The sequence below is a fragment of the Babylonia areolata genome, chromosome 20, assembly GCF_041734735.1.
Source record: "Babylonia areolata isolate BAREFJ2019XMU chromosome 20, ASM4173473v1, whole genome shotgun sequence".
NCBI classification, from domain to species: domain Eukaryota; kingdom Metazoa; phylum Mollusca; class Gastropoda; order Neogastropoda; family Buccinidae; genus Babylonia; species Babylonia areolata.
Window position 1 is genome coordinate 53415297 of NC_134895.1, and position 27565 is coordinate 53442861.

Below are 27565 nucleotides of genomic sequence, written 5' to 3' on the forward strand. Positions count from 1 at the left end.
CATTGGTGCTGCCTTACATCTTGTGGCCTTTCACTGGTGCTGCCTTACAGCTGTTTGACTGCTTTGTTGTAGAGCATGCTATACTGTGTATGTTGTGTTGTGGTGTGCAGAAAGTGGAGAATGGAGACTTCAACTGGATTGTGCCAAACAAATTCCTCGCCTTCTGCGGCCCCCACCCCAAGTCAAAAGTTGAAAACGGTATGTTATGATGAATGGTGATGGCTTTAAGGAGATATTTAAATGCCTTGACAGTATAAACATCGCAGTAAGTGTGCATGTTAGTGAAAAAACAGAATTAGAATCTCCAGACGTGACGCAGCAGAACACAACACCACATACACAGGCACACGAAGGAATGCACAATGCACAACACACACACACATACAAACACACACAAGAGAGAGAGAAAAAGGGGAGTGGGACAGGGGGTCTGGGGGAGGGGGGTTCAGGGAGGCTGAGAGAGAGGGGAGTAGGACGGGGGGGGGGGAGTTCAATGAGGCTGTGCCGTATCTTCATCTACTGTTGTGCTTCGTTCAGAAACAAAGCAAGGAGAGGAAAAGGGAGAAATATGACTGAGTGGCTGAAGCAATTTTGGAACCATGAAGGATGGGGTTTGAATTAAAAAACAAAACAGGAAGCATAGGAAGCACAGAACAGGAAAACACATTTTATGGACTCTGATCTTACTTGGTATTGTTTTTATTTATATGATTTGTACATTATTCGCAGAATTGCATCCATTCGTCATCTGACTGAAGATGCAACTAAAACTCTCCTCTGTGTCTTTGTGCTGTCCCGCCTGGATTATTGTAATTCCCTACTTGTTGGTCCACCCAGCTACCTCATTGCTAGGCTTCAGAAAGTCCAGAACTATGCTGCTCGTCTTGTCTTTCGTTCCTGTAAATTTGATCACGTCTCTCCTCTCCTTCATACTTTACACTGGCTCCCAGTACAAGAAAGAATTATTTACAAAGTCGTCTCTCTTTTTTCAAGTCCATTGAGGCTTCTGATCCACAGTATCTTTCTGATCTCACGCCAACTCTGCTCTTCTTCTGATACCCGTATGCTTAGGATCCCCTCTGCTCAAACCGAAACATATGGGATGAATACTTTTCAGTGATGTTTGGTATCTTGTGTTCAGTTTTTTCTCTTTGATATTTACATATGTGTTCTATCTGTAAACGCCTATGGCTTATTTTTCAAGATTAGGCGTAAATGCTCATAATAATGCTCATGATAGTTATTTAGGTATTGCGATGTATGATGAGTGTTGTTTAGTGTTATGATTTTTAGTGTTTGTATATATAGGTTAGTGTTTGAGTAAACTGAAGTCTTTGCTTAGATGTCTGTGTATGATTATGAATGTTTTTCATTTTAGTATTGAAATGCATGTTTTAATTGTCAATACATTTTACATTGTACTGTGCAGTTGTGCATATTTTATTTGGAAAGGTGCCTTAGTTATGGACTGAATTATTATTGATTGGTTTAGGTCTGGAAAAGAATCTTCATGCAAAGCATCGCCAATAAGAAGTAGAGAAGATGGCACTGGATAAGATAGGTCCTTAGAATGCCACCAGCTGCCCTTCCAGTAACCCTTCACTTGACACCAGATGGAAAAAGAGTGCAAGGCAGACCAAAGGAAACTTGGTTTAGAACATTTTGAAAAAAAAAAAGGGACTTGGTTTGGAACATTTGGAAAAAAAACTGAAGGAAAATGACTGTACCTGGGGGAAGCCAACCACGACAGCACCAGATAGACCTTAATGGAGATATCTGGTAGCTAATACAGGCAGAGGATTAAAGTAAAAGTAAATATCTGTTTTTATTTTCTATTTTGATTTTGCTGTCTGTGCAGGGTATCCCCTTCACGCCCCTGAGGCTTACTTCAATTACTTCCGCAAGAACAACGTGAGAGCCATTGTCAGGCTGAACAAGAAGATCTACGATGCCCGTCGCTTCAAGGACGCAGGGTTTGATCACTATGACCTCTTTTTCATTGACGGGAGCACGCCCAGCGACGCCATTGTCCGTCAGTTTCTGGAGCTGTCGGAAAATACCGATGGGGGCGTGGCAGTTCACTGCAAAGGTTGTGTGTGTGTGTGTGTGTGTGTGTGTGTGTGTGTGTGTGCATGCACTTTGCATGTGTACATGTTTGAGACCGAGGAACCATGAATCATTCTTTGTGCAGATTGAGCTGTAAACCAACGTTGCCGAACATGACAAACAGCACAATATGTGGTTGACAAACATCACAAAGAGTACAGTCTTAGGTCAACAAACATACAGTACAATTATAGGTCTACAAACATGACAAACAGAATAATCTGAGGTGGACAAACAATCCTACAGTCCTGGGTTGACAAACATACACATGATGGGCGCAGTAGCTGAGTGGTTAAAGCGTTGGACTTTCAATATGAAGGTCCCGGGTTTGAATCTCGGTGATGGCGCCTGGTGGGTAAAGGGTGGAGATTTTTCTGATCTCCCAGGTCAACATATGTACAGACCTGCTAGTGCCTCGATCCCCTTCTGTGCATTCCTGGGTCAACAAACTCAACAAATGATAAAATCATTGGTTGACAAACACAACAAACAATACAATCCCATGTTGACAAGCACGCCAAACAGTACAGGCATAGGTCAACAAACATGACAAACAGTACAATTCTAGTCAACAAACAGTAATCCTAGGTTGACAAACAGCACGATCCTAGGTTCACAAACAGTACAATCCTAGTTAACAAACACCACAAACAGTAATCCTAGGTTGACAAACACCACAAATAGTACATTCCTAGGCTGATAAACAGTACAATCCTAGGTTGACAAACACCACAAACAATACAGTCCTAGATTGACAAACACCACAAACAGTAATCCTAGCTTGACAAACACCACAAACAGTAATCCTAGCTTGACAAACACCACAAACAGTACAGTCCTTATCCTTACGGGCTGTGGTTGCTTCCCTTGCACAGCGGGTCTGGGTCGCACGGGCACCCTGATTGCCTGCTACATGATGAAGCACTACAAGTTCACAGCCGCGGAGACCATTGCATGGTGCCGCATCTGTCGCCCTGGCTCTGTCATCGGACCTCAGCAGAACTTTCTGGAAGAGTGAGTACTGTGTGTGTGTTTGGGGGTGGGGGGAGAGGGTGTATGTACGTGTGTGTGTTGGGGGGGAGAGTGTATGTATGTGTGTGTGTGTGGCCTGCCTGTGATTGCTGACACACGTTTGTTTGATTATGTGTGTGTATGAACTCTTGACTATTTCTCGCACAAACACACACATTCTTATATAGACGCATCTACACAAATGCATTCAAACAGAAATGCATACGAACACCCATGTACATATACTCTCTCACACACAAACACAGGTGCGCACAGAAACACATATAAAAACATATGCAAACATATGAGTTTCAGTTTCAGTAGCTCAAGGAGGCGTCACTGCGTTCGGACAAATCCATATACGCTACACCACATCTGCCAAGCAGATGCCTGACCAGCAGTGTAACCCAACACGCTTAGTCAGGCCTTGAAAAGGAAAGAATAGAAAAAAAAGAGATAAATACGTATAAAAGAACTACAACTAATAATAATATGTATAAGCGTACAAAATAAAATAAAATAAATAAATATATAAATAACTAAATAATAATAATATAAAAAAAACTTAATAAATAGATAATAATGATAATAATAAAATAAATAAGTAAAATAAAATTTTAAAAAATAAAAAAGACAACAGTGATGGTATATAAGCAAAAACGAAGGAAAGGAGGGAGAGAGAGAAAAAAAGGCAAACAAAGAAGGGAAAAGACAGAGAGAATAAAAAAAAAGAAAAGAAAGAAAACATGTGAACATGCACACACACAAGAACATGCATGTATGCACACACAGAGTCACATTTGCACAAAAACATGCACTCAATCCCCCCCCCCCCCCCAACCCTCCCCACTCCCACACAAATGCACAGACTCACACATGCTTATGCACACACACACACACTCAAACACACACATAGACATGCACACACACACACACACACACACACACACACACACACACACTCTGCTTTCACACCAATATACGTTTAAACTACTTGGATATTATTTGATGTAGAATCGTCATATACATTCATTTGGAAAATAATTAATTTTATTCAAGTAATAAAAACTTTGGCATTCTTTAGCACACCAAAGCCCAACAGTTTCCACAAAGACTGCTTGCTTTCAAGTGCAAAGATAACGTCTGCTGTGGGTTTGTTTTCCCAGCTCTGTGTTGCTTATAATTCTGTTCTGTTTTCTGTCTTTAGACGGTGGATGTGGGTGTGGTCTTCCCTGCTCTGTGTTGCATATATTTCTGTTCTGTTTTCTGTGGATGTGGATGTGGTCTCCCCTGCTCTGTGTTGCTTATAATTCTGTTCTGTTTTCTGTCTTTAGACAGTGGATGTGGGTGTGGTCTTCCCTGTTCTGTGTTGCTTATAATTCTGTTCTGTTTTCTGTCTTTAGACGGTGGATGTGGATGTGGTCTCCCCCGCTCTTGTTGCTTATCTCTTCTGCTTTCTTATGTTCAGACGCCAGATGTGGATGTGGTCTGAAGGTGACAGCTACCGATCTCGTCGGAAAGAAGCTTCTCTGGAGAAGGATAAACAGCGGGAGCGTAACCATAGCGTTTCCAATCTGCTGTCGGGCGTTGATGACATGCGCATCCACGATACAGTGGACAACGACAACCGCTTCAGCAAGTATGACAACGTGAGTGTCATCTGTTTTCTTTCTTTGTTGGGTTGTCAAGACTTTACTTGAACGGATCATGTTCCATAAATAAGCACTGAGTGTTTTTGAATTGACTGTTCCTGTACTAAGCATCAGCAACAGGCGGTTGAAAAAAAAAAATTTTTTTGCAGAGTCTGTTGCACTGTCTTACTGATGAATTTATGTATGATGTTGACTTATGGAAGAGGTAGCAATCCAGCTTGACACTTTTATCTCTTTCCTCGAAGGCCTTCTGATGCAGTGACTTTTTACAACCCTTTATCTGTTTCCAAGGACTTTTGTTGTCATTTAGGTCTGTGATCCTTTATCTGTTTCCAAGGACTTGTGATGTCATTTAGGTCTGTGATCCTTTATCTGTTTCCAAGAAGGACTTGTGATGTCATTCTGGTCTGTGATCCTTTATCTGTTTCCAAGAAGGACTTGTGATGTCATTCTGGTCTGAGATGCTTTATCTGTTTCCAAGAAGGACTTGGATGTCATTCAGGTCTGAGATGCTTTATCTGTTTCCAAGAAGGACTTGTGATGTCATTCTGGTCTGTGATCCTTTATCTGTTTCCAAGAAGTACTTGTGATGTCATTCAGGTCTGTGATCCTTTATCTGTTTCCAAGAAGGACTTGTGATGTCATTCAGGTCTGTGATCCTTTATCTGTTTCCAAGAAGGACTTGTGATGAAATTCAGATCTGTGATCCTTTATCTGTTTCCAAGAAGTACTTGTGATGTCATTCAGGTCTGAGATCCTTTATCTGTTTCCAAGAAGTACTTGTGATGTCATTCAGGTCTGTGATCCTTTATCTGTTTCCAAGAAGTACTTGTGATGTCATTCAGGTCTGAGATCCTTTATCTGTTTCCAAGAAGTACTTGTGATGTCATTCTGGTCTGTGATCCTTTATCTGTTTCCAAGAAGGACTTGTGATGAAATTCCGGTCTGTGATCCTTTATCTGTTTCCAAGGACTGTTTCCAAGAAAGACTTATGATGTCGTTCAGGTTTACGATCCTCCCCAAACACGCAGTCAAGACAGCGGAGAAACTCAAGGTGACAAACTGAACCAGCTGAAACTGCTGCGCAAGCACTCTCGCTCGGCCACTACAGGCACACTTGGATCGTAAGTACTTGTTTGTGTGTGTGGTTTTTTTTCTTCTTCTTGATTCGTGGGCTGTGACTTCCATGTTTACCCGTATACACAAGTGGGCATTTAGGTGTATGATTGTTATTACCCCCCAGCCATGCAGGCAGTTATGCTCCGTTTTCAGGGATTGTATTCATGGGGCTGGTGTAAACGGAAACGTCTAGACTAAACGTGTTGTCCGCGACAATCCACTGAAAGTTGGTATTCATGGCGGAAGACTTTGATGAAGTCCGAGTCTACATGCAGACTAAAACGGTTGAAATTTAGTCCAATGATTTTGCTGGACTACACCCCGTATGCCCAGACTTAGTAAGACAAACGGTACGTTTATTTTTGTTAAGTACTTCAGTCAGCTAGAATGCACATGCTAAAGGTGTATAATGATGATGATGATAATAATAATGATAATAATAATAATAAAATGGATAAAATTAATAATAATAATAATAGTTTATTTCTATTGTGTCTTCCATTGAAATACAAAAAAAAGAAACATGGTGCATAAAAATTATAATCACACACACACACACACACACACACACACACACACCGGTGCTTCAAAACATAACAACCACGTGCATGCCGCATGTGTCAGTGATGCCTTCCGGACACAAAAAACCAGTGAACTCCAGTTTTGTGGATTTACATGTATGTTCATGTCAAATAAAAAGATGTGTAATGCATGTCAAACAAAAATAATGTTTAGCAATGTCAGATGTCAAGTATTGCTTTAATTGACTAGGATTAGCTTTTCATTTCAGTATACCTTGTTGATGATATGTTTTTATATTTCTCCTTAACAGGTCTGAACAGGTAAAAAAAACAAAAAAACAAAAAAGAAACAAATGAAAGTTGACAAAAGCATGCGTTTCTTTTTCAGGGAGTTTGTTTGCTTACTGAAATATCAGTTCTTTCCTGCTGAATTTCACTTTTAAGCAACAATGTTTACTTTCCCTTGGCAGATAATTTGACTGGAAAATCAAACTGAACGTCTAGTCATTCGGGTGAGATGATAAACTGAGGTCCTGTGTGCAGCACACTCTTAGCACACTGAAAAAACCCCCATAGCAACATAAGTGCTGTCCCCTGGCAAAATTCTGCAGAGGAAACCACTCAGAGAGGTACACAAACATGATATATGCATGCACTCCAGGCCTGATCAGGCGTGTCGGGGATGTGCAGCTGTCAGGCATCTGGCAAGCAGATGTGGTAAAGGGCGTATGGATTTGTCCGAACTCAGTGTCCTGGGGAAAGTGAAATTTATCTGTGTGGCCAGCCAGGCAAGACTTGGGGATCCTACCACTAGTTCTTTGTGAAGCTGATACAGCTTTTGACAGTGGGGCAGGAAAGGGCCAGCACCAGTTGCTGCTGTCTTTGGCTGGATTTACTGATTTGTCTGTCTGTTACTTTTTTTAATTTACTGCTGTTTGGAATTTTTGGCTGCTGTTTGTGTTCTTTTTTTTTTCCTTTTTTTTTTTTTTTGCCATGTTCACTGGTATTATTTATTAACTGTTAAATTTATTTACTTTTTTTTTTTGTATGTTTAGAATATTTGTAACATACCATTTCAAAGAGAGAGAAACAAACCAAAACAAAATGAAACATTTTATTTCAAGAGGGTTGTGGAATAAACATTACTTCGTTTTTTTACAACCAGCCCTCTGGGCAAAAACAAGAGAGGCAAGGCCTTCAAGACTCAGTTGTGATACATTTTTTTTAAAAAGTCTAATCGTTAAAATGTGTTCTGTATTTGTTATTATAAAGCTTCAGGTTAAAAGAAAAAAGAAAAAAAAAGTCAAACGGCAGATTCGAACCCCGCGTGTTTGGGTTAGAAGAAACTGTCTTACCCATTACACAATCGTGGATCCTTAGCTGACGTTCAAAAATATAATATTTAAACATGCTTTTTTAAAGGGCGATAAATCGATTGCGGTATTCCCAGTGAGAACGCTGTTTAAACATATTACTCTGGTGTATCTTGGGCATTCAAAAAATCTTTAAGGGCAATTAAAAATTCTTTTTAAGTCCGCAGTAAAGGAGACGTGGCTATCGCCGCAATCACACTGCAACATTTAGCCGTTTTCTCTGGATCTAGATAGATGTACAAGTTTAGTTACACCTGGTTGACACGGTCGATTCAATTTCTCTTTTATGTTCATTCTAGTCTTATAGTTTTAAAGTTGATATGAAAATTAAGTATTTCGTTAAGCTAATAACATGTAGAGCCAAGTAAAAGTACTTCTAAACGTCGTATGAAGTGAAAAGGACTTCATTTTGAGAAAAGTCAAGGCTGGAAATTTTTATGTTTCATCAATTCAAGGGTATTAACTCTCATGGTTTATTATTTTTAACTGTGAATTCCGACTGATTCTGTGGATATTTTTATGGCAGTTTGGGGCATAATCCAGTAAGTGATGAGGCGTTCACAAATCTTTCTCTGAATAAATATTTAACGGTCTCCTTCTCCAACTTTTCATCACATGTTATCGTGTATTGTCGATTGAATATTGGATTGAACGGGCAGGTCAACAACTTGAATGGTGTCGTTCGCATTCGTGAAGAATATGAGCATGTGCTTTGAATATGTATAAATATGTGTATGCAATTGATTTTTGCCCATGACCTTCAGGGCTTAGCCAATAGATCTATAATGTCCACTCGTAATATTGATTTTAGTATTTTCCGAAAAAACCACTTGGGCGAATGAACATAGTGAAAGCCCTGTACAATGAGAGTAAAAAAAACACACAGGCTTTTTATGTATTGAGTATAATTTCAAAATGTAATGTTTAAGATGAGAAAGATCAGTTTAATTAAAGCAAATTAAGCCCCATAGCATTTATTACAGATTAATTTCCCTTTTTTACTATCTGCACCAGACATGCAAAATAAATATAACTTCCATGCTTAGCAAAAGAAGTTCCTGTTTGAACAAAAAATGATAAAAATGACTGCTTTTGTTGTTGTCAGAATATCAGGTCAAAGTGCCAAGTTTAGAGAATTAAAAAAAATATAAATATAACAGTAAATCCAATTTGCATATAATTTGGCTTTTTTTTTTCTTTTTTCTTTTTTCCCCATCCCAGAGGTGCAATATTGTTTTTAACAAGATGACTGGAAAGAACTGAATTTTTCCTACTTTTATGCCAAATTTGGTGTCAACTGACAAAGTATTTGCAGAGAAAATTGCAATGTTAAAGTTTACCACGGACACACACACACACACACACACAAACACTGGGTTAAAACATAGACTCACTTTGTTTACACAAGTGAGTCAAAAACACAAAAAAAACGACAACAAACAAACAACAACAAAAAAGAGAGAGATTTGATAGGCTCTAAATGCATGTTGAGCATGTTGGTTAAACAAGTAGTTGTGTCTGCTGCCCCCACCCCCCACCTCCCATACCTCCTGCCCCTACCCCTTTTTCTTTTTCTTAAAGCAGATATCACTTAGCTTTTTGGATCAGTCTGCATGCTTTGGCACTTCTTTGAAACTGAGACTGTGTGTGTGTGTTTGTGTGTGTGTTGTAACTCCTCACTATTTGTTAGGAATTCCATGTTAACCCTTTTGTTTGTCATCAGTTTTTTGAATGAGGTATATGCTATTTTCTCAGCCAAGGGATGGTGGGAGAGGGTGAGCAAGAAGGGGGAGGGGGGGCGAAGATGATTGAAAATCAGATTTGAAAAGGATCAAAGTGGTTTTATCCATAAGTCAGATTTGAAAAGGATCAAAGTGGTTTTATCCAAACTGGCAAACATTAAACTTGCAGTGATAGTGCTTGAATGCCTTTCCTCAGTTTTTCTGTCCATATTGAACACACACACTTACACAGAACATCACAGCTGAAAATCAGATTGCTGATACTGCTCAAAGGACAACGTTTTTTTCTTTTCTTTTAGAAATTAATGAAACATGTTCCATATGATACAGCGCTGCATGCTGGTCTCGACCAGTAAAAAACCACAGCAGTCAGAAACGATGTTTATGTTGACACTGATGATTCACGGTTGTATGACAATGATGCTAAGTCACCATTATCAGTTGCATGATGGCGTCACTTAGCATCGATGAAGATAACGATGATGACACTGATGATTAACGGTTGTATGACAGTGATGCTAAGTCACCATTATCAGTTGCATGATGGCATCACTTAGCATCGATGAAGATAACGATGATGACACTGATGATTAACGGTTGTATGACATTGATGCTAAGTCACCATTATCAGTTGCATAATGGCGTCACTTAGCATCGATGAAGGTAACAGTGATGACTCTGATGATTCACGGTTGCATGACGATGATGCTGTGTCAACATGATGACGATGACATATGCATGATGGCGTCACTTAGCATCGATGAAGATAACAGTGATGACTGTGATGATTCACGGTTGTGTGACAGTGATGCTAAGTCACCATTATCAGTTGCATGATGGCGTCACTTAGCATCGATGAAGATAACGATGATGACTGTGATGATTCACGGTTGTGTGACAGTGATGATGTGTCAACATTATGACGATGACATCATATGCATGATGGTGACACTAAGCATCGATGAAGATAACAGTGATCTCCCTCCCCAACCCCCACCTCAACCCTGGTAACCCACCCCATGCCTTGTGCTCAGTACTGAGGATGGGAAGCCCCATAAGCGCTCCACCACGCAGCCCCTGCGCATGTCGGGGGCCAAGAGTGCTGGTCAGAGTGCAGTGTCGCCCCTCAAGTCGTCCAAGATCTCCTCCCTGTCGGTCATCTCTCCCCACCCCAACGCCGCCCACGCCAAGCGAGGACCCCGCCACGGCCTCTCCACCTCCACCACCACCACCTCCACCTCCACTACCTCCCCTGCAGGCTCCAAGAGGTGGGTGTCGTTCTCCTCCCTTCCCTCAACCCTCTTTCTTTCTTTCTTTCTTTCCTTGTTCGTTCTTTCTTCTTTCTCTCTTTCTTCTCTTTCTCTTTCTTTTTTTTTCTTTCTTTCCCTCTCTTTCTTTGTTTCTTTTTCTCTTTCTTTCCCTGGCATCTTTTCTTTCTTTCTCTCTCTTTTCCTCATTCTTTTCTTCTCTTTCTGTCTTTCTTTATCTCTCTTTCTTTCTTTCTTTCTTCCACAGCTCTCTTTTTCTCTCTTTTTTTTCCTCTCTCTCTCTCTCTTTCTTCCACCACTCTCTTTTTCTTTCTTTCTTCTTAACCCTCTCTCTCTTTTTTCCCCTCTCGCCCTCTCTTCCTGTCCACTGTAGCTCCCCCGCACCCCCCCCGCCCCTCCCTTCCCCCCACTACTCCTGTTCAGACATCTCTGCTTTCTTTTCTTTGTGGTGGAAAGTGGTGCCCAGTATTGTTTTGAAGGGCAGAATGTGAAGGAACACTCCTCCCTGTCTTTTCCCCCCAACACCTCTCATGGGAGCTGGTGCCTAGTTATGAACCTCTAAGAGTGATGGCCTAGAGGTAACGCGTCCGCCTAGGAAGCGAGAAAATCTGAGGGCAGTGGTTCAAATCATGGCTCAGCCGCCGATATTTTCTCCCCCTCCGCTAGACCTTGAGTGGTGGTCTGGACGCTAGTCATTTGGATGAGACAATAAACCGAACTCCTGTGTGCAGCATGTACTTAGCGCACGTAAAAGAACCCACGACAACAAAAGGATTGTTCCTGGCAAAATTCTGTAAAAAAAATCCACTTCAATAGGAAAAACAAATAAAACTGTATACAGGGGGAAAAAAAATGGTGGCATTGTAGTGAAGCCTGGGGAGAGCAGCCCAAATTTCGCACAGAGAAATCTGTTGTGATAAAAAGAAATACAAATATTAAGATACCGATCCCCCGTCCATCCCTTCTGCCCCCCCCCCCCCCCACCCCTCTTTCCCTTGAATTTTGTTTATGATCATTTGCAAAGAAATAATGACTGGCTTGGTTGGTTGTGGAGAGACCAGCGTTTTTAATTGTGTGCGAGCTGCAAGAGTAGTGTTTTAGAAAGAGTCTTTCCTTTCTGCTGAAGGAGAGGGTTGGATCCCAACTTGCTGTGTCGAGCCCTAGGGTCAGGCACATTAGACATGAATTCACTGCCCCGCTGGCCACAATGGCTACAGGACTCTATGCTCTCTACCTCCACCTTCCTTCTTATCACACATGTAGGATTGAGTTGATTTCCCAGTAGCCATCAAATTTTTTTGTTTGTTTTTGTTTGAAAGTATGCTTGCAAGGTTTACCTTCAGTGGCATTGTGACAACAGCTGCTGTTGAGTTTAGGGTGTGGTGACTTTAATTGATTAAACCCTTTCACGTTTCTTTCTCTTTTCTATTGTAGAAGAAACCAGATGTATAGCTTACGGAAGGCGATGAACACTAGGTATGATTCTGTGTTGTTTTCCAGTGGTGCACTTACTTACGACCCTGTGTGCCACTTCACTCCATTCCTCTCGTAGTGGATGGTTATTGTGTATATATATATATGTTGTTTTTTGTTTTTTATTTGCAGTGCATTTTTGTACTCTTGGGAAAAAAAAAAGAGTTTTGTAGTTAGTCTTCCCACCCCTGTTGTGACATAATTATTGCAACATAGGTTATAACTTTGATATGCCGTTTTTTGTATTAATGTATGCTTCTTTGATATATTAATGTGGTTTTTGTTTGTTTGGATTTTTTCTTCTTTTTTTTAAGCTGATTTGTGGGGCAGTGTGAAGCTTTGTTGTAGAATTGCACCCATCCTTTTTTTATCCTTAAAATGACATTTTGGTTTGTTGTTTTGATCCCCGTCATTGTTTCATGTAATCTGGCTGTGCTGTAACTTGGCTCAGACTGGGAAAGGCGTGTGTGCTTTGTGCCCATGTTTATAAAGACATGACTGTTCTGTTGTCTCTTTTGAACAAAGACTTGTGTGCTTTGTGCCCATGTTTATAAAGACATGACTGTTCTGTTGTCTCTTTTGAACAAAGATGTGTGTGCTTTCTTCCCATGTTTATAATGACATGACAGTTCTGTTGTTGACTCATTTAAACAAGGACACATGTGTTTTCTTCCCATGTTTATAATGACATGACAGTTCTGTTGTTGACTCATTTGATCAAAGATGTGTGTGTTTTCTTCCCATGTTCGTAGTGACATGAAAAACGTTGTTGATTCATTTAAACAAAGATGTGTGTGCTTTCTGTTCTTGTTTATAATGACATGACAGTGTTGTTGATTCATTTATACAAAGATGTGTGTGCTTTCTTCCCATGTTTATAATGACATGACGATGTTGTTGACTCACTTAAACTTGATTTAAACTTAATTTGAGCTTAAAACAAAAATAGATTGATTCAGACTAATTAAGCCATGCGCTCCCATGACTCGTTGTGACGATAATCTGCAAAGGTTCCTGCAACGTATCGTTCCAGATTCCACATAAACAAAGATGTGTGTGTTTTCTTCCCACGTTTATAATGACATGACAGTTCTGTTGTTGACTCATTTAAACAAAGATGTATGTGTTTTCTGCCCATGTTTATAATGACATGACAGTTCTGTTGTTGACTCATTTAAACAAAGATGTATGTGTTTTCTGCCCATGTTTATAATGACATGACAGTTCTGTTGTTGACTCATTTAAACAAAGATGTGTGTGTTTTCTGCCCATGTTCGTAGTGACATGAAAAACGTTGTTGATTCATTTAAACAAAGATGTGTGTGCTTTCTGTTCTTGTTTATAATGACATGATAGTGTTGTTGATTCATTTATACAAAGATGTGTGTGCTTTCTTCCCATGTTTATAATGACATGACAGTTCTGTTGTTGACTCACTTAAACTTGATTTAAACTTAATTTGAGCTTGAAACAAAAATAGATAGATTCAGACTAATTAAGCCATGCGCTCCCATGACTCGTTGTGACGATAATTTGCAAAGGTTCCTGCAACGTATCGTTCCAGATTCCACATAAACAAAGATGTGTGTGCTTTCTTCCCACGTTTATAATGACATGGCATTTCTGTTGTTGACTCATTTAAACAAAGATGTGTGTGCTTTCTTCCCACGTTTATAATGACATGACAGTTCTGTTGTTGACTCATTTAAACAAAGATGTGTGTGTTTTCTGCCCATGTTTATAATGACATGACAGTCCTGTTGTTGACTCATTTAAACAAAGATGTGTGTGTTTTCTGCCCATGTTTATAATGACATGACAGTTCTGTTGTTGACTCACTTAAACTTGATTTAAACTTAATTTGAGCTTAAAACAAAAATAGATAGATTCATAGACTAATTAAGCCATGCGCTCCCATGACTCGTTACGACGATGATCTGCAAAGGTTCCTGCAACGTATCGTTCCAGATTCCACATAAACAAAGATGTGTGTGCTTTCTTCCCACGTTTATAATGACATGGCATTTCTGTTGTTGACTCATTTAAACAAAGATGTGTGTGCTTTCTTCCCATGTTTATAAAGACATGACTGTTCTGTTGTTGACTCATTTAAACAAAGATGTGTGTGTTTTCTGCCCATGTTTATAATGACATGACTGTTCTGTTGTTGACTCATTTAAACAAAGATGTGTGTGTTTTCTTCCCATGTTTATAAAGACATGACTGTTCTGTTGTTGTCTCTTTTGAACAAAGATGTGTGTGTTTTCTGCCCATGTTTATAAAGACATGACTGTTCTGTTGTTGTCTCTTTTGAACAAAGATGTGTTTTCTTCCCATGTTTATAAAGACATGACTGTTCTGTTGTTGACTCATTTAAACAAAGATGTGTGTGCTTTCTTCCCATGTTTATAAAGACATGACTGTTCTGTTGTTGTGTCTTTTGAACAAAGATGTGTTTTCTTCCCATGTTTATAAAGACATGACTGTTCTGTTGTTGTCTCTTTTGAACAAAGATGTGTGTGTTTTCTGCCCATGTTTATAACGACATGACAGTGTTTTTGATTCATTTAAATGAATGTGTGTGTGTTTTCTTCCCATGTTCATCATGACATGACAGTAATCTTGTTGACTCATTTACCCAAAGATGTGTGTGCTTTGTGTCCATGTTTGTAATGACATGATTGTCCCAGGTTTGACTCGCTTGAATAAAGGTGTGTGTGCTTTCTTCCCACATTCATAACGACATGAGAGTTTTGTTGTTGACTCACTTGAACTAAGATATGTGTGTTTTCTTCCCATGTTTATAATGACATGACAATTTTGTTGTTGACTCACATGAAGAAAAATGTCTCAAGGCCTGACAAAAGGCGTTGGGTGATGCTGCTGGTCAGGCATCTGGTTTGCAGATGTGGTGTTGTGTATATGGATTTGTCCAAAAGCTGTGACGCTTTCTTGAGCAACTAAACTGAACTGAACAAAGATGTGTGTGTTTTCTTCCCACGTTTATAATGACATGACAGTTCTTTTGTTGACTCATTTGAACAAAGATGTGTGCTTTCTGTCCATGTTTATAGCAACATGACTGTTTGTCACAATCTGGAAGGAGTTGCCCATGTACCCCCACCCCTTCCCAGACTAGCTAACATCCGGACAACACAGAGACACAGAAAAGTTCAGCTCCGTTCTTTACTGTGGTCATGAAAAAAATAGATACACGTAACAAATCAAAGCACTCAAATAGATATCCCCTGTCAAACCACAGCACAGTTCTACTACAATCTCATAGTCAACTGCAGCACCAGTTCAGCTCAACAACGCTGCCAGAGTTCAGACTGGAACTCATCCCAACAGCTGAAGACTGACGACACTGGCACATTTGATGGCTGAGGTAGGATGGGGTGAAGGGGACAGTGGGAAAGGGTACGTTGGAGGTGAGAAGTGGGAGTGGGTGTGAGGAAAATTTAGGAAAGACACAGTATAAGGGGAACGAGGACTGTTCCAGAGTTGTGTCCTGGAGATCCGTTGAAGGCAGTGGCACAGGGAGTAAATCTCACAGGAAAATCTGGAACCCACTCCCACTTTTTTGAAGACTATGCCTTTCTTACAAGTTACAAAAAGAGTACACCCCCACACCTTAAGCAATATTCATTATACTAAACAAGGGAGCAAGTGGATAACCTTTTACATTGGTCACTTCCGCATGAAAGCTACAGACAAGAAAAATACTTTAAATGTTTGTTATAATTTTCCCCACTAATGACAGGCGTAAACTTACACACAATCCAAAGCGTCCATTACGACCAATCCTAAATGACAGTAAATCATGCCAGTATCTATCCTGCTTGTTCAAATAATAGAAACACCCAGTAAAGCGTTATCACAACATACCTCATTTCCATCTTCACAAAATGTTTGGGAAAATTTACAGACTGTAGTTAGACATTTTTCATCAATAAAGAAAACAGATTTGAAACAATAATCCGAGCTGAATATATGGCAGAATAACACACCTAAGCACAAAACAGAATTTTACTAATTCCCCCCAAATATTTGTAAATAAAAGAATATTGGATTTAAAAGATTTCCGATAAAAAGAAAAACCACACTACCCCAACCTGACAAGCTCCTGATACCTATTTCACTTTATGTCAACAGATTTCAGGTCACGTCATCAAATTAATACTACAAGACAAACACACTACTCCCTCACCTGTCACCAGATAAACAGGCACACCACAGGCGCAGGGTGAAAACACAGACGCACACAGACTAACACTGACACACATCAAAGAAGAAGGGGGTGACATGGCAAACGCCCCACAACTTCACAGACGGCACCCAACAGCTCACCCGCTGGAACGGTGACCCGTCTCTTGAGAGAGCTTGGCATCAACAACAAAGGGAAATATTTCTCCCCTATATACATAAATTCTTGAATTCTGCTCTGATGTCAAAATATTCAAGAATTGGAATATACCACACACACATCCCAAGGAATGCACATGCGTAAGCTGGGCGTTAAGCTGAACATACACACGAGGGGGAGAGGGTGGTAAAGGAGACGGGAAGAGAGAAGGTGGTGAAGGAGATGGGAAGAGAGAGGGGGGAGAAAGGAAGGAGAAAAGAGGCGCACACAAACACACACAACGATCGCCAACGAGCCGTGACACTGTTCTCTTGTTGACTGGATAGACATCGGAATTCTGCTTGTACGTTCAAGCAAACATGGGCATTGCGGCCAGTGAATGCTACAAGAATGAGCATTCAAAAGAGCAGTTTCTGAACACAAAATACCAGCCAGCGGATGATAACTGTCAAGTGCAATATTCAGTGATGGGTGTGTCACTTGTTTGTCCAAAAAGCATTCCCCAGTTCTTTACATTGTGCATGACCGAAACCAAACACTGAAGACAGCAAATCAAAACAAAAAAGTAGAAAACTGAGCACAGAATCTGTGGGCCATAGAAACCGTAGGCACCGCACACACAGCAAGGGACGCTGTTATTGTAATAATGTGAATGTAACTAAGTAGGTGAGGAGACAGACAGGAGGAAAGAAATAACCAGTGAGTTCACTTCAGTCTTCAGTCTACCACTCTCAGCAAACAGAAAAACAGACACAAGGAATTTTCCCTTGAGCCAGTTATGATTATAAAGACAAAATGAAATTTTTTTCTTCACTCACGCACACTCTTTTCACTTGGAAACAACAGTTATTGTTTTTTTTCTAAACCGGGGAACAGACTTCTTGAATGTTACAATTCACAATTCTCTCATTGCACAGCTGCTCTTTGCTTCGATCCAGTCCACAGGATCGCACTCAGTCCTAGGCCAGCCAGTTGACAGTCTACTCACAGTAACCATGTCAATGTCCACCCCACACAACTTTGCGACAATCGGGCACCTCCTCCTCCATTGAACATCAGTTCCACAAGGGGTCCCTCCACTCCATGGCTGGTCAACATGGAGCCCTGATAACACTTTTTCCATGTTTTTAGCTCTTGGCACACTCCATTTAAAATTCTTCCTTCCTTCACACTGAACGAGCATCCAGCTAATCCTTTGATGTTCCCACTTTCATTTCACTGTCGCCTTATGTTCTTTTCTTACATTTACTGTCCCTTAACACCACTCATGTATTCATACCATTTCCAATTAACAATATAATATTCATTTAAGAGAGTCACTACATCTTATAAATGCACAGAAAAAGTATTAATTTATCACAGAGCAAAACATTTCAAAACCAACAGCTACTACTACCTTCTCAATAACTATTTAATTGCAAGTTGAATTTTGAATAAAATTATCCAGCGACTAACCATTGAATGAATGATAAGATTAAAACTTTACAATTTTCCCCACCTGATGTACGGAACAGTCAAGGTTTCATTCCAGCGTCTCAACAGATGCCCTTCACCTGAGCTCTGACAAATTCAGACTGAGGTTACTGCACATACATATACGTACACACACACACATGAACATGCACAGCTTATGATTCACCCACACTTGCCATGTGCAAACCATATTTTCACATTCATAACAGGTATTTGAAATAATATTTTTAATTATAATGATATGATATTTCTCGTTCCTCCTCTCTGGTCACAGGCACTCGTAACTTGCTCTGTCACATGGATTTGGTGAAATATGACCTTCCCATTATTTCTAACAGTTCCCACATCTCAAAATAAGGGGGCACAAATCAGCTTAAAGTTTGAGAGTTACTTCTACTTTCGTGGGCTGCAACTCCTACGTTCACTAGTATTTACACGAGTGGGCTTTTATGTGTATGACCATTTTTACCCCGCCATGTAGGCATCCATACTCTGCTATTGGGGGTGTGCATGCTGGGTATGTTCTTGTTTCCATAACCCACTGAACGCTGACATGGGTTACAGGATCTTTAACATGCGTATTTGATCTTCTGCTTGCATATACACATGGAGGGGGTTCAGGCGCGAGCAAGTTTGCACATATGTTGACCTTGGAGATTGGAAGAATCTCCACCCTTTACCCACCAAGCGCCGTTACTGAGGTTTGAACTCGGGACCCTCAGATTGAAAGTCCAATGCTTTAACCACACGGCTATTGTGCCCGTCTGAGAGAGTTACATTTTGCACCTCTCTTTGAAGAGGAAGAAATGAAATGAAAATTTCTGAGGAACAGAAAACATGCCAAGATTTATTTTCTCTTTTGTCAGAGGATGGTTAGTTGGTTCTGTAGTTGGTCCTTTGATCGGTAAAATGGCAGCACATTTTATATGTTTTTTTGGGGTTTTTTTTAATGATGGTAATTTATTTCTTTGGCCTTACCATGCCAAGAGAGAGTTTCACCTGTGATAGTAGTAGCAGCACTTGCAGCTAACGCCTTTTCACATATGTGGTAATAGACGAAGTTATCACCACAGTAGTTGTGGAGTCTGTCCATTGTCTCTTACCCTGTGTGTGTGTGCGTGTTTATGTGTGCACATTTTGTTTGATCAATCCAGTTTCACCACACTTCCCTTCATCATCAGCATCATCATGTTGACGGGATCAATCGACATAGCTGACATGTTGCTGACATCACCATCATTTCAAAGTGTGGTAATAGGCTTCACACACCTGGCTCTTGCCTGCTGCACGTTACCCGCCAGGCTGAACCCTACACAGGCCATTGACAACTGGGTCATTACTAATGTGCCAGACAAGCATGTTACTGTGTGTGACTTTTGATGCAGTGTCAGTTTTCAGATTACTGCAGCTATGACCTAATTGTTTTTGTGTTTTTTATGGGGTGTTTTTTGTGAATATACTTTTTGGTTATCCTCCCAGTGGTTGATGGTTTGTTGATTTATATGTATTATTATTGTAATCTTGCTGGCTTCTGGTTCTGTGTGTCTTTGGTTGCACTCGGTGTGTGTATATTTCCCATTTACATGGTGGCATTTTGTGGTTTTCTGCGATGATGTGCACCGGTTGGTGCTAATTGTAAGCAGGCATATTTAAGACATGACAAAGAGTGGATATATTAGATATGGATAGAATCATTGATCAATTTTGTTTTGAGGGGACAAAGTTTATTTTTGTTTGTTGGAGCTTGGGTGCAAATATTTCTTTTTGCAGCTTATGTGTATATTATGTGTTCATGTATGTATGTTTGTGTGTGTGTGCAAGTGTGCGCTTGTGTGTGAGTGTATGCAAGTGAGCGTATGTGAAGAAAGGAAGCTTGGTGACATTTGTCCCAGCATCAGATCCAAAAGTGCACTGAACGGTGGCCACTGAATGACTAGAAATGGTTGTCAATAAATTTTCTTTTTGTGGGGATGTGAAAGCAGTTGACCTGGGCGTTGTTGAATACTGAGAGTTTATCCTTGGCTCCTTTTTCCCTTTCTTGTAGGACCCAGCGTTCTCACTCCCTCTTTCATAGCTTTCGTCACTGGCTGGATCTGCAGTCCCCTCTGTCCAAGTACTGTATTCCAGTCCTCAGAACTGTCACAAGAAACGCTTTTTATCTAAACACTCCTCAAAGAATGCAGAAGGAAAAATGTGCAGCTCAAAAAAATTGTGGACAGCATTTCAAGTATTTTTCTTTCATTTGATTGGAATTGAATTAAAGGTTTCTGTTTCATGGAGTTGTCGGAGTGTGCAGGCAGATCCATATATGCTGCACCACATCTGCAGGGGGAAAAAAGAGCAGATGCCTGATCTTCACATAATTGCATAAATGAAAAAACAATGTATGATTATGATACTGTTTTGCTGATGCATTGCCTGTAAATGTGAACCGCACAAAATGTGGACAGTATTTCAGTGTTTTTCATTAACTTGATTTGAGTTGAAACTTAAGATGTATGATTAGGAACATTCTTTGCTGAAACATTGCCCAGAAATGTGGACAGCTTTTCGTTGCCTTTCTTTAGTCTCATCAAGTCGAAAACCAGCGTGTGCATCCAGTGATTACACTTCGCTGACAGAGGCAATTTGTGTAATTCTGATTTTCCCATTTGTGTCATTTTCACTTTCTGTTGTCCATGCACCATGGCAGGAAGTTGGCAGACCTACTTGAAACTGTGCATTTTTTCTTCTTTGCACACACTCTCATTGCTGTGCTGTGCATTGTTCTTTGGACAGTTCTGAAGCTTAGTGTTGCGACCTTCTGGCTTGTGGTCATTGTATCTGCTGTGCTGTGGTCATACGGTGTTTGGCTAGGCCCGTAGTGGTGTGTTTGTTGAGAAATGCGTCAGGGAGATTAGAGGTGGGACAGGGAAGGAGTATGAACATGCAGCAGTTGATGTCTCTGCGAACAGTCAGTTGAGTTAAGCACGTGCAAAGTCATGTGAGTTTGGACACACATGTTGTAAACTGTCTCAAAGACATGATATACACGCACTGATGCTATCTTGATTTCTCTCTAACACACACACACACACACACACACACACACACACACTTTAACATTGTATAAAAACAGTACTTTTGTCAGAGGGGGAAAATAAAGCTAACAGAAAAGAACAATCATGTTTTTTTCTGTTTTTTGTTGTTGTGAAAAATAATCGTTGGAGGCTGTTTGGATACTCAATCATTGATAACTGATGAGGGATGGGGAGAAACAGAGACAAGTGTTGAGCTGGTGGATGGAACCATTTTATGAAGTGAGTTCATCTGGTGGGTATACTGCCTGTTTTTCTGGGGTTGTTGAGCAATTGATTACCTGTACTTGTTAAAAATCCAGTGGTAAACATCTGTACATTCGCCAGAGAAGCAAGCTGAAATTAAATAAATGAAGTTGGTTCACAAATCATCCAAATAAGTTTCTGCTGGTAACTTAGTTACCTATACAGTTAAAAAACAACAACAACAACAAAAAAGAAAAATAAACCAAGAGCATTCAAACAAGCAAACAACCAGTAAAAACCATGATACGTATTTTGGTGCACACAGTGATGATGAACATGGAGAATGTCACACCCCCTTGTTCCCCATTTGTACCACAAAGAGTGAAGTTTGAAGTTTGGATAAAGTGATCTGGATAGATTTAATTATGAATAAACCATGAATGCATTATGTGTAAACCATGAGTGCATTGTTTATTCCTCAAATATAAAGGTAATTTTATGTTCTGTCATAAAAAGCTGTATGGGACAATTACTGATTGAACTGCATAGTATTGGAAATACTTTCATAGAATTTGGTGTTTGTGTATGTGTGTGTGCAGTTGCTTATTTTTTGTGTCTGTGCTTGTGTGTGTGTGTGTGTGTGAGTGTGTGTGTGTGTGTGTGTTTAATTCAATAAGAAAAAAATCCAAATGTTGAGCATTGATGATTGCAGAAAGTGTATGTCTGAAATGAACCGACCACACTGGCAGGTATACACATATGTGTGATGTGTGCTCGTGTGTATTTGCGTGCAAGCAAACAAGCATGCATGCATGCATGAGAGAGAAAGTGTGTGTGTGTGGAGGTTGGGGGTGGGGGCTGGTGATGCACATGCTTGGCTGACCATGCAAGATCTTGCATGTTAGGGCTGTGCTTACTTGAAAGTCAGTCTGTTGCATGTTTCAAACAGAAAGTATACTACACATGCCAAACGGAATCATGCTTATTTGAGAATTGCTTGGTGGTGAAATCTTGTGTACAGATGTTAGAGGGTTCTGTTTAAAACTTGAATAAATTGTTCACATTCTGAAAGTGTTTTTTGCTGTTTTAAGTTTTAACTAAACTCCAAATGGGCTAGGGTTCGTTGATAATGTGATGCATAGGGGTTTATTTTTTCCAGTTGGAAAGAGTACAATCACCTTCTAAAAACCTTGTTCTGGTTATTTTCTTTTTTCTTTTGTCCTGTCTGTTGCCTTGTCTTGTTTGTTCTCTGTAACATTTCTCAGTGGGTTGTATCAGCCCTGTGTAACATTTTACTTTAGTGTGTCTGTCTCAGTGGGTTGTGTCAGCCCTGTGTAACATTTTACTTTAGTGTGTCTGTCTCAGTGGGTTGTATCAGCCCTGTGTAACATTTTACTTTAGTGTGTCTGTCTCAGTGGGTTGTGTCAGCCCTGTGTAACATTTTACTTTAGTGTGTCTGTCTCAGTGGGTTGTATCAGCCCTGTGTAACATTTTACTTTAGTGTGTCTGTCTCAGTGGGTTGTGTCAGCCCTGTGTAACATTTTACTTTAGTGTGTCTGTCTCAGTGGGTTGTATCAGCCCTGTGTAATCAAGACTTTAACTTGGCATATCCAAAGGCACTTGTTTACGGAAGATGATTGTCATGTGCCCTGGGTATTTTTTAAAGGAAAGTGAATTGTACAAGTTCTGAAAGCTGGCTTATCCTCTCAGACAAGTTTGACTTTTTTGGCCAAAATACTGTGTCTGTGCAGGATGTTAACAGCTGTTGCTATTATCGCAAAGGGCAATACCTGATACTGACAATTACAGTAATATTTTCAACTGTTGTTTTAGGGTAAAGAAAAGAGAATGTGGATTGTTGATCCCAGATACTGGCATTATTCTAGTTCAAGGAAGCAGATTTTCTAGTGAAGATGTGGACACTGCATTAAAACTTATAGCGGATTGCAGTTTGATCCCAGTGTGAGTGGCATGCATATTGACCATGACGTGTGGTGTGTTTTTTTTTGTTCTGTTTCTGATCAGCAGCAGCTCACCTCGTGTGGGCTTTGGCTTTGACTTCCCCGACCATAAGTCGAGGGAGTTAAAGGGAAGCATGCTTACTAGTAGTCGTGACCGTGATATCTATAAAACATCGTCCACCGATTTCATCTCCACCTGGCCCTACAAGTATCACTTGCGCTCGACCAGCCACACAGTAAGTCTGCCCGAGTGAGCCGCTTTCTGTGCACTTTGGGGTGTGCTTTTTATACATTTCTATTTTTTATTTACTTGTTTTGAGTGTGTCATAGAACTGTGCTAAATCATCATCATCCTACTTTTTGATAAAAAAAAATTTTAGTTAAAAGTTTTGCAATCCATGTGTGTGTGCTACTTATTTTTCTTCCCCTGATTTACATGCACTGGATTTTTTTTTTTTTTCTGTACTTTTCTCATTTGCAGAAATAAATCATATTTTTGTATTTGTGGCTAGAGTTTTATTTTGGAGTGATTGGATAACTGTTCACATGTATTTAGTGTAAACATTCATTATTTTGGGCGATTTATTATTATTAATTTTTGTTGTTGTTATTGTTACCATTATCATCACTTGTTTAGATTCTTCATAATGTTTGGGGTTGTTTTCCCCCTCCGCCCCCTCCTGATGTGGTCTTCTGTCATGGCTGCACACAATACTGAATACTGAAGTGGATAGGTTGGTTTTTTACCTAACACAACCAGGGCAGTGGGGCATATGATAATACTGACAATTCTGTTCCCAGGCAGAGGAAGACGTATTACATTCTGCAGCGTAAAATGTTTCTCTTAGTCGGAGCAGCCATTCTGAAAACAGATTTCTCTTCAGTGTCCTTGAAATTTAGGGGAGAACAGAGAATAAAATCTGTGTTTTCATTTCACCTCATGGGGGATGTTGTATAACTGATATATGAAAAAATTAGTTTGCCTTTTTCTGCTGCCATTTCTTTTTTAGGGGGAGGGGGTGGGGATGTGATGTGGAACGGAGTTAGGGTTCAGAACCAGCAGAGCTGGATATTCTCATGTGGTCATGTTTTCCAGAGACTGTTGTTGATGGAGGTTCAGAGAGCCACAGGGCTAACAAACTTGCAGTGTGTGTGACTGCCCTCTAACTGAGTGATCTGATCAGCATTTTCATTTTTTATCCTTTTGGTTTTGTGAGCACGTCAGTCATGCTTTATGGATCTGTAGTCACAGCAGTAGAGGAGACAGTTACACTACAGTCTTTTGTTGTAAATGTTAGTCTTTATATATATATATATTTTTTTTCTTCTGTGTTTGTTAGCATTGGTTGATGTGGATAGTGCTTGCTATCACTGAATAGCAGTGAGTGTGTTGTCACTATCCTTCATTTTCATTTATCCTGAGAGGGCTTATGGGTGTGTGTGTGTGTGTGTGTGTGTGTGCGTGCTGTGCTCTTGATTTGAGAAATTGAATGTGTACAGGAAAAATGATTCCACAGAAGGTTGAAGAGATTGCTGAAAGACACCACAAATAAGGATGAACCCTCATGAAAATCATGAGTGTATTCTTCAGTTTAACAATGTGCATGTGCACACACACACACACACACACACACCACACACACCACACACACACCCGTACGCGCATACACACACACACACACACACACACGTACACTCCACATAGAAATGGACACTCTTTCACACAAACATTAAAATCATTTTGTGCATTTATAATGAAAAAATAAAAAGTTGTTTCAAAATGTGTGATGTGTGTGTGTGTGTGTGTTTATGAAGATATGGTGAGGGGGTTGTGTATGTATATATGAGTGGGGGGGGAGGGTGGGGGGGGAGATAGAGAGATGAGTTGGGGAGGGGGTATATATTTTATATTCATTAACATTTCTGTATTCACAATGAAAAATAGAAAAGTTGTTTTGCAGTAAATGCGTATTTGGAGATTTTTTTCCCTCATAATTTTTATTGATCCTTTTTTTTTAATGCTACTTAATTCAGACTCAACTGTAGCCATTTCGTTGAAAGTGGCCTAGGTCATGATTGGCACAGTTGATTTTCTGCCATAAGCGAAGACATTAATTCTGGCTGGCTGACGTTTCAGGGCTTGTCACACGATCACCTTCTGTTCAGGTACGGTTGAGACTGCACAGTGTGATGTGATGTGACAGTGTCTTCAAGTCACTGGGGCAATATCACTTCTTCTCATGGTGCTGTTACTGTTTGTCAGCCTATCTGCACAGTCTTAACGTTGCAAACTTCTAAACTTTTCAAGTCATTGACTGGAGTGTCTTCTTTCCTTCTGCTGTGAGCCCACTTGTACACTCTTAACGCTGCAAACTTCTAAAACTTTTCAAGTCACCAAAGCAGCTTTTTCTTTAGCTGCTGAATTTATTGTTTGTGAGCCTACACAGTTTTTAACGTTGCAGTGGTTTCTCGGCGGTTTTTTGTTGGTTTTTTTTTTGGTGTGCACATTCTTTTTCATGCAAAGAAAATGTGTATCAGTGTGGCTATGTACATGCTTATTTTACTCTGTTTGCGCAAGATGGGTAACATAAAAGCATTTCTGTGTGAAGGTTCAGTTGTTTTTTGAAAGCGGTGTTAAAAAAAAAAAATAAAAAAAAGCAAGGGGGGTTGGGGGGGGGGGGGGGGGGAGCTAAAGGATGAGATTACATACCCAGACCAATGTGCTGTATTTATTGATATATGTTGAAAATCTTTCTTGGAGACAAATTGATAATACTTTAAAAAATAGAGAAAAAGATACTTTGAAAAAAACCAAAACCAACTCACAACCGGCGACCATTCAGTCACAGCATTGAAGCACTGAAAGTCCAACAACCACCCAAACAGTGCTGATGTGCTGTTTATATCACACCTACCCACAGGTTTCATTTGTATTAAAAAGAAAAGAAGTAAAAAAAGAAAGGTTAACATGAAATGCGTGACATCTTGCTGACTGTGCAGAAGGGGTGTGAAGCATGTGTATCATTGAATTGAAACAACAAAGCTTGTCAAGTGTTCTTGTTAGATGAAAGGTTTAATGTCTGGAATTTTGGGGGGTGAAAATTATTATTATTTATTCGGGGATATGGATCTGTGTACTGTGTGATGTCAGCGTGTCTTGCCACTGTATTCACCACCTTCTCATTCATTACATGTACATGTTGGCTGCTTTATAGTGCTAGTGCTGTGCAGTGATATACGGTGTGGAAACTTTTCATCCTCCTCAAGACTCAAAACTTGGACTCAACTGGAGTGATGAGTGTGATGCTCCTAGTTCTCACTTATTGAAGAAAAAAGTTATGGTATCGACATTGGACTGGACGTGAGTTTGTTTTTTATTGGGGTTTTTTTTTATGGGTCGGGGGATGGGGGGGTATTTTGATGTTCCTTTTCACAGAGTTAACAGTCCTATTTTGTGCTCCTCCCCATGTCTGTCTCTCTCTTGACACACGTACACACACACACACACACACACACACACACACACACAAATTGGCCAAACCAGTAGCAGTGACTCCAGATGCGTTGAACTGTTGGTCTTACATGCAGTAGTTGTTTTTTTTTGCTGACAGAATTATTTCATACTTAACTCAAATAGCTGGTAATTTACACATGTTTGGAAGATACCTCGTGTGTGTGTGTGTGTGTGTGTGTGCATTTTGCAATGTGTTGAACTTTCACTCCAGATACTTGTTTTGTTAATAACAGAATAAAATATTTAAATGAAAAGAGGTTTCATATGACAATTATGTAAAGAGGAATTTTCTTTTTTAAAGAGGGTATCAGTAAAAGAGATTTTTGTTCTGTGTGGGCCAATCAGATGGGTGTAAATATATATTACTCTGATTTTTTTCGTTTTCCACAGGAATTTTTGATAGTTTTTGTCAGAAATACACCAGCTGCAAGTGTTCCATTGTTGCTGCTGTTATTTCATGCTTGCTAGTGGACAGTGACAACAAGGCTTCATCGCCTGGAGTGTGGTGGTGTTCTCTTGATCTCCCCCCTCCCCCTGTACACACACACACACACACACACATTCCAAGGGGAAGGGAAAAATCTTTGCAAGTGTTGCTGTGGTGAATACACCGATATATATTTTTAAAGTCGAGTGCTTGAGCAGTGTGCTGTGAGTTTGAAATGCAAGTGGCTTACTCATCGTATTTCTTTTTACCTGTGTGTGGGTGTGCGTGTATCAAAG

General features: G+C 40.0%; 1 protein-coding gene across 9 annotated transcripts in view; it reads left to right on the forward strand.

The window, feature by feature from the left end:
- The window catches only part of LOC143294725 (dual specificity protein phosphatase CDC14AB-like), a 53615-nt gene that overhangs the window by 13688 nt on the left and 12362 nt on the right, over nt 1–27565 (forward strand). The window contains exons 8-16 of one of the 9 annotated variants that reach the window (XM_076606162.1): nt 111–198; nt 1859–2089; nt 2982–3120; nt 4586–4766; nt 5775–5893; nt 10559–10792; nt 12227–12268; nt 23396–23564; nt 25466–25494. In XM_076606162.1, the coding sequence (XP_076462277.1) occupies nt 111–198; nt 1859–2089; nt 2982–3120; nt 4586–4766; nt 5775–5893; nt 10559–10792; nt 12227–12268; nt 23396–23564; nt 25466–25494 (1232 nt within the window). Of the gene's footprint in view, nt 1–110; nt 199–1858; nt 2090–2981; nt 3121–4585; nt 4767–5774; nt 5894–10558; nt 10793–12226; nt 12269–19258; nt 22023–22079; nt 22117–23392; nt 23565–25465; nt 25495–27565 lie in introns of those variants that run through there. The other 8 variants (XM_076606168.1, XM_076606166.1, XM_076606163.1 and 5 more) reach the window with 8 other exon arrangements.